We start from the raw sequence: 8,335 nt of genomic DNA, 5'->3' as shown, positions 1-8,335 counted from the left end.
TTCATACAATTACATGCAACGTAAAACCAAATTTAAATGGAGCTTATCCGCCTCCGTCGTGCCCATGTCCGGTGGCCGGCTGCGCCCCTCGAAGTATTGCTCCAGCCGCAGGTGACGTAGAGTAAGACATGGGACACGCACTGGCTCATGAGACTCGAGGCGTCGTCGTCTTCAATGCCCTGCTCTTCCTCGTCGGAGGCTGGAGCCTTCACGGTGTCGTTCGATCTGAGATCGATGATGTATCCGTCTTGTTTGAGGAGGCCAACATGTCCACCATGACGCGGCTGCGCCGCCAGGGGTTGCATGTCATCTGTTGAGGCGCCAGAGAGTGCGACTCTGCCTCCTCGATGTCGTCGGTGAGGGCTACCGTGGCCTCCCGCACCCTCTACCTCGCACGACAGGCACGTCACACCATACCCTCAGTGGACGGGCCACAGATGGCCTCGTCGTCGGCGCACCAACGAAGGGGTTGCGCGTCCGCCATGGTGTTCGGATGCTAAATAGAGTGCACTACCTCCGGCGAGATAGCGACGATGCGACGCACGCCGGATCCACGCACCATTTGGGCGGACGCTATGGATTCCCGGCGGATTTATTCTGACCCATGTAAGGCATTCTCTTCGCGGGTGCGGTGGACCGCAATGCAGACGACCATCTCCTCCTAGAACCCGACTAGGATGAGGTCCCAGTTCAGTGATCGGCTGACGAAGAACTATGATCCGCTGCGCCATGCCGAAGAAGGTCGGAGTTTGTCGGGAGTGAGTTTGGACGGAAGGGATGGGAGTGGAGTGGCTAGGGTTTCGTCGAGGGAGCGGATGTGGACGAATACATGTCGGGTTGGGGTTGGCTAGCGTGGACCGGATCCGACATGGCAGACACGCCCGGTCCTCCCCATATCCATCTTAGATTTGAGTTGTATATGAGGGGTGCCGGTCAGTCTAGGCGTTTGAAGCCGGTTTGAGACTCCCGGTTGGATCACTTTTTTTACCGGTCCGTCCGTCTGTCTGTCCAGGTGTTCGAGATAGGTTTGAGGCACCCGGTTGTAGATGCTTTAAGACCTACCAGAAAGAATAGCCTACTCCAAAAGTGTCGTATAATTTGGGGCAGAGGAAGTACATTACTATATTCTCTATAATTTGGAAATTAAATATCAGACTTACTATGACCTTATCAACCCTCGTTTACAAAGGAAAGTCACATCGGAAAATTTACAAAGGGGCACGCGAGCGCGGGGGCACTCACCTGCCAAGCCCTGCCGCCCGCTCGATTTGTCTCGCAATTCGCAAAGTAGTTGAATCCCGAGCACAATAAAAAAAGAAAATCTCTCAAAAAGCTTTAAGTTTCAACAATGAAACTTATTGTTTTTGCATCTAAAAATGACAAGTTTCAGAGATATAATTTTAAGCATTTTTTTTGTTGGCGTAGACACAAAATAATTGATTTTTATCGATCGCTCGTACTAAATTTCAACATTGAAACTTACATATTTTTTGAAGTCGCCAAAATATATTTAAAATGGATCTTATTTCAAAGCACTGGTCATGAGAAACACGAATATGAAATCGGAAGCCAAAATAAAAAGGCGGCATCAGGGACTTGGGTGCCCCTGCACTTGTGTGCTGCAAATCCTCGCCCAAAGCCGCATGCACGTTAATTAGTGCCACCACTCCTATTTGCAAAACAAACAAAAATGTCACCACTCGACCTTTATTTTGATCGGGGGACTTCATCTCCTTTTTTTCATCTGCACTTCATCTAGTGGAATACTTCCTCCGATTTTATTTACCCCGCATATTAGCTTTGATTGAAATCAAACTTTATAAAATTTGACCAAGTTTGTAGAAAACAATATGAACATTCACAATAAAAATCTATATGATGTGAAGTATATGCAATGATGAATCCAATGGTATTAATTTGCTGGTGCATATGTTAATAATTTTTTTTACAAACTTGTTGAAAGTATATAAAGTTTGACTTTGGACAAACCTAATATGCGGATTAAATAAAAACGAAGGGAGTAAAGTAGCTATGTGTCATGGCCAATAAGAATTTGACAATTCGAATTAAGTATCTGCTTTTTTTGGCATAATGAATTAAGTATCTGCCTAATGACACTTGGACTTTACACACATGTTGCAGAATCTCCTTAAAAACGTCCCACATAAAGAAAACCTCCGGCAAGTTCCAGTTGACTCTGCAAGTCAACTTACTTTTCAAGGGTTCGTTTCTCACTTGGATCATGCATCTCCGGCCGGCTCCAAATGCTTTGATATTTGATTCACAAGCAAACGCAACACCTTGCACGATCTTGATTTGAGCATTTAGAGTTTTTAAAAAACAGAGTTTGCCGCGGTGGGGCTGCGGCCGTTCCCTGATTATCCACTTCCTGTGGGGCCCACACGTATTGCTGCTCGACGGTGGGGCCATTGTAGTGGATAGTCACTTCAATCATCGAAAAGCTTCGTAGCCCAGCTGCCTTTGCACAAAGCGATCACTTGGATGGCGTCATTCTTCTCATCCAAATCCGGTTTGCAGCCTCTAGCTACCACAAATAATGCGACGTTGCGTATAAAAAACTAAAAACAATGCGACGTTCCAGTTGGAGAGCGGTGCTGGAGAATTGGGTACCCCTTCACTCGTACGAAGGGCACCTACCGCGCTAGGGTTTTCTGTGCTCACCGCCAGTGTTGCCACGGGTGGAGGCGCGGTGGATTCCAGCCATTGCTGGTGGGAGGGCTTCATTTCTGTAGGGCCTTAACATGACAATATTTTGACTGTGTATTACAACTAAGTTTATCCGGTTCTGATGAGGGAAAGGCAATGATGGTAACGTGCCTTTGGTTCGTTCCAGTGTTTGTAATTTGTCGCTAGATGATCTACAAACCTGAATGCAATTTTTTTACTTTTGCTATTCTTGTGTACTACCATGACAGTTGATGAATAGATCGAAAGTTTTCTTGCAAAACAGAATGAAAGCGAGCGGTGCTATATATGTCGGGGCAATGGCACCGAAAGGATCATGAGTGGTGACCTCATGTCGGGTGGATAATGAGTTTGTCGCTCCGGTCGATGCGGTAGGAGGGCTAAGTCCCGCTGGTAAGTCCGGCAACGCCTCCAATTGTTTGAGGCACAATGTTCATGGTCTATGGGCAGTCATCTCATATAACAAGGCTAAACGAAGTCCAAGTCGTGCGACATTATGGCTCGCGTGTGAATGGGCCGAGGGACGCCAGAGCGGTAACTTCGGATCTGTTTTATGTGTTTTGTGCGACTATTGCCTAATGTCGTGAGATGCACGTTTTTGTTGTTTTTCTGTCTGTTGACCCTGTTTTTCTTATAAACATGGCGCTTTATTTGTTTTCTCGATCCAGTTTCCTTGTAAACTAGATCAATCACTTCTCTTAAAATGGGATCATATATAGGTGGGAGCCTCTCCCTCCGGTTTGCCGAGTAGTTCTGGAATTCGATAAGCATATTTAAACCCCTGAACTATGGCAGCCAAAAAAATGCAAGCGCGAGAATACTGTGATATTTTGTGTGTGGCTATCATTTGTAAGTTAACACGCAACATGTTGCATAAATGGCTTTTGCTTTGTCGATTAAATAATTAAAAGTTGGTTACCGAAAGCAAGGTATTACAAGGAGAATATGTAAAAGCAACAGGCAGAGTTTGGCATGGACAAACATGGGGGATTAAATTCACCTGCCCGAAGAGACTGACTTGGGTCAAGTCATGCATCCATGCAAATATTCTCTTGGTAACTAATAAGCCAAGATATACACAGCGCACAGGTCTAGTGCACTTAGATGCTCACTAGTCACTAACCTCGCCCATACTTATGGATGACAACGGGAACAATCTAGGAGAGTAACACCTATGTAGATGCACTTAGGGCATCTTCAACGATAACCTGCAAATTTTCTACCGCATCCAGGATCAGTCCACAGACATGGGCGTAGGAGGATGCCATCCAACCGTAGTCGCATACATTTCGAACTGCATTTTAACTAACCAAACAAAATTCACACAAACCGGCCGATATTCATCGAAGTTTGGATAAAATGAAGCACAAATCATCCATATGTAGCATGCAAATAAGTCTAGTATAACAGTGTCTCAAATTTGACTACATTAACCAGATGTACAAGTTTTTCATCAACGGATCATGTCGTCCCATACATACTGCCCATTCAGTTTCATCAAACAGTGTGTGTACGTAAATAGCCGGGCGTCCCCATATCCGCCCCATATTTTGGGCTGGATATGAGGGATGTCTGTCAGTCCGCGCGTTTGAAGCGCCCACCAGGGTCAAAATTTCCTGACCTGCCAGTGACCGGGCGTTTGAGGCGGGTTTGGACTGCCCGGACTCTAAGCTACCGAACTCTAGCTCCATATAAGATCTCAGCATAGTTTTACCTTAATCCAATATATTCTTAGTTAAAATATGTCCAAACATAATGAATTTTGTCTGGTTTATATGAATATCATCCGGTTTCAATGAAGTTTGCCCGACTTGTCTAAAATTTTGAATTGTATGCTGGCAGCGTTGGATGCCCGTATCCCGCATCCACCCGTATCCCGCATCTGTGTCCACGAATTAATAACTCTATCCGTGGACGAATGCGGGAAAGAATTTGCAGGTTAACGTTGAAGATGCACTAAGCTTGCCCATATTTGTAAGCTACCAAACTCTAGCTCGATATAAGATTCTCAGGCTACAAAAAAAAGGATAATATGAGAGAGAGAAGAGAAACCATTGATTCTCTCTTGGGCAACAAAGCCACTGTGCCACACTATAAAAGGCCATGGCTTCTTCTCCTCGTCTGCCATAGCCAAGAAACAAGATCTACTAGTGCTACTACACTAGAAGCTGCCATAAGCAAAGAAGAGACAATAAACAGGACCATGTACCACCATAACAATGGCGAGGTTGCCAGCTTCCACTTCCTCCCGCCCCCAAACCCTTCCTCCTCCTTCACCACTCACCACCACATGAACATGGCCTTGCCCCCTCAAGCCTACTTCCCGCCCTCCTTTGATCCTGCCGCTCTACTCGCCGACGTCGACGACGTGGCAGCAGCCTTTGAGTTGGACGCTATCCTACTAGCAGAAGAAGCGGCTCACCTCGCCGGCGGCAATGGCTCGCCCAGCTCGGGCTCCGACGCCGGTGGCGGAAGCTACCTCCAGGTGGGCGGTGCTGGCGCTGGAGTTGGCGCCGCGGAGGAGGAGAGGAGGCGGCGGCGAATGGTCTCGAACCGGGAGTCCGCGCGGCGGTCGCGCATGCGCAAGCAGCGGCAGCTGAGCGAACTGTGGGCGCAGGTCACGCACCTCCGCGGAGCCAACCGCCGCCTCCTCGACGAGCTCAACCGCGCATTGTGCGAGTGTGCCGGCGCTCGCCGCGAGAGCGCCCAGCTCAGGGACGAGAAGGCCAAACTGAATGAGAAGCTCGAGCAGCTGCTACAGCAATCGGCACCGGAGAAGAAGGCCTCGAGCAATCACAGTGGCTGCTCCTTGGAGCCATGCAAGAACAGCACAGCTGCTGCAGCTTCTATCGAATGAAATGTTGTTTTTACTCATATTATCCACCCAAATTTTTAGAGGATAACTACTACTGTATCAATAATAAGATTATAAGAGCATGTGTTACTAAGCAATGATAAATAATTATTTAATGGCGATAGCTGGGGTCATGCATGCATGCACCCTGCAATCAGTTTCCCTATCAGGAATATGTTTTGTGTAACAGATTTTGGTACTTATCCTGTGTTGATAAATTAACATGGATAGGAGGATGTAGTGCTATATATTTGAAACAGCCGACCACCCATTTAGTAGTTATCTGAGAAAAAATTAAAACCGATAGTTTTTTGAAACCCTAGGCTGTAAAGTAGTAGTTTTATACTATTTACTCTATATATTTGCAAGTTGCAAAGCTTGTGATGAATGAAACCAATACAACAGTAGCAAGACCAAAGTATGAGAGTGAGAGATCAAGGAAGGATCAAAAACCGGTGAGGACGACAAGTGTTTGGCTTTCCATAATGCGGGTGGACTACAAGGGAAAAAATATAGTGCATTCCACCCTTTTTAACGAAATTTAATGATTATAATTTTGAACTTTTTCCTCCACTTGATGATGTCATGAGCTCAACTTGTATGTAATGCTTTGTGATTGCTAATGTATCGTCTACTTCGTTGATGCCGACTTACCTACCTACCAGCTGCTTTTCTTTGGCAGCTAAGTCGCGCAGCATGCTATAGTTTTTGCAATGTTGTATCGAACAAGGTTCGACATATGTATCTAACAATTTTGGCATATGATTGTAGCATCAATGCAAGATCTAACAACATATCCTATTCACTGAGATGCTTGTGGGATATGTTCCCAAGAATCTTGAGCAAAAGCACAGTAACATGTGCATGCATGCCCCAAAACAAATCTACGCATGCATGCTTTTCACAATAGTATATAAATTCCATTGCCACGTGCATAAGCGTGAATGTTTTGTTAATCGAAACGGAGAATGAACTTCAGGAGTTGGTATTACAGCATGGAAACCCTCAAGCACAGGACAAATGGATTTGCCAAGGGAAAAACATAGGATACTCATCCTCGAAGATGTATAAATTCCTAAAAACTAAGGAGGAGGCACATTTGCTATTCAATTGGTTGCGGAAAAGTGCAAGCTGAATCAAACACAAAATATTTTGTTGGCTACTCCTGCATGACAGAGCAAACACCAGAAACCTTCTTAAAAGAAAGTCCATGCATCTTGACTGTTATGAATGTGCTTTCTGTAATGAGAGAACTGAAGAAACTGCAGTGCATCTATTCTGGGATTGTTCTTTTGCTCAAGATTGTTGGATGATCATTATATCTTCCAAACAAACAGGTACATCCATCTATATATGATGAAGCAATTGGCCGCATGCATCATTCTGATGCAGAGGCTGGGGGTCTAACTCCTTTTCAAAATAAATAAATTAATATGATGAAGCAATTCTCACCAAAACCTGTCTGGAAACTTTGCCATGGACATCATTATCTTGGGCTGCTGGAGCATTTGGAACCAAAGAAATGGCAAGGTTTCAAAAGATAAGCTCAGAGTTATATGGAAACCAAAGAAATGGAAGTGTACCTCTTTTTTTTTTGCGAATAAATGGAAATGTACATCCATCTATAGGTGCATTATAAATTACACCTCAGGAGAAATTAAATTAAGTGGCACGTTCACAGCTGTCCCATTGTAGATAGGGACGGCACCAGCACCGAGGAAAAGAGAAGGAATCAAGATAGAGAAGTGCCAAAACAAATCTGGGTTCAGCATCAGCTCACTGGATACCAGTTGCCAGGGGGTATGTGTGAACACAAGGGAGAAAAACCTCCCACCAGGGGTGAGATGCTCACATCACAGGGCCCAAGCAACAGCGCTCAAAAGAGGCAGCGCGCGGTGGAACAAGCACCACTGCACTCGATCCACTATGCAATGTTTAACTACGCGGTGGCGTGGACGTGTGGTGGCAATGGAGCTTTCCTCAACTCAACAAGGAGCACTCCAACAAACCATCCGAGGAGCCAACTTGCAGTTGCATGAAAGATAAGAACGGAAGCTTCAGTTTGCTCAAGTTTCAGGTGGTGCTCCAGATTGGAAGGTAAAGCCTGCCGTAGATCGACGTCAGGCAGATCGATGCGCCGGAATAATCGGGCATTGTGGGCGGACAGAATATTTGCCGGACGATATACCGGTGCGCTGCACATGAAAGGGCTCGGCAGAGGAGCAGGGAAATATGCAAAGGCCGGGGACGTGACCACTGATGCGGGTAAAGAAGTTGAAAAAACATGTTTGTGCAGGAATAATATCGATATCAGTATCACTGTATCAGTATGCTAGCACAAAAGTTGGGAAAGAAATCCCACGAAGGTAGAAGGCGCTGGTTATCAGTATGCCCGTCGGCAAATAAACGTGTGAACGGCCGGCCACCTAACAAGCGAAATTCCGGAACAGTTGGGGCAAAAAGAAGGCAAACAGAGAGCAATTGCACCTGCTTCTTTGAATGGTCGCAGACAGGCGCATCTCCTGTCCAGGGGATGGTGAAAATGGAGAGAGGGAAGTTACATGTGCAGCAGCTCCACTGACAATGCCAGAGCGGAGCTTAGCATCTGAAATCGACTTTGCTATCACATAGAGTAGATACTAGAAAGGCTGAGCGTGCTTTGCTGCCTTGTTGATGTTGTTGGTTTTTTCTTTAAATACTCACTCTATTTTAAAATATAAGGTGTATTATTTTTTTTTAAAACTCAAAACTTTTAAGTTTGATTAAATTTATAGA

At 45.5% G+C, this 8,335-nt stretch overlaps 1 protein-coding gene across 1 annotated transcript; it reads left to right on the top strand.

Annotated features, from left to right (window-relative positions):
* Positions 1 to 4,800: 4,800 nt before the first annotated feature.
* Positions 4,801 to 5,729, top strand: LOC125521603 (bZIP transcription factor RISBZ5-like). Its single transcript, XM_048686661.1, has one exon. The coding sequence runs from the start codon at positions 4,910 to 4,912 to the stop codon at positions 5,561 to 5,563; it is 654 nt and encodes a 217-aa protein (XP_048542618.1). The 5' UTR covers positions 4,801 to 4,909; the 3' UTR covers positions 5,564 to 5,729.
* Positions 5,730 to 8,335: the final 2,606 nt, after the last annotated feature.

The sequence above is a fragment of the Triticum urartu genome, chromosome 7 (assembly GCF_003073215.2).
Source record: "Triticum urartu cultivar G1812 chromosome 7, Tu2.1, whole genome shotgun sequence".
Taxonomy (NCBI): Eukaryota; Viridiplantae; Streptophyta; class Magnoliopsida; order Poales; family Poaceae; genus Triticum; species Triticum urartu.
This window is presented reverse-complemented; position numbering and strand designations above follow the sequence as displayed.

What these genes read in the sequence shown, in the direction of transcription:
- LOC125521603 (XM_048686661.1), top strand. Translation starts at nt 4,910, where the DNA reads ATGTACCACCATAACAATGGCGAGGTTGCCAGCTTCCACTTCCTCCCG.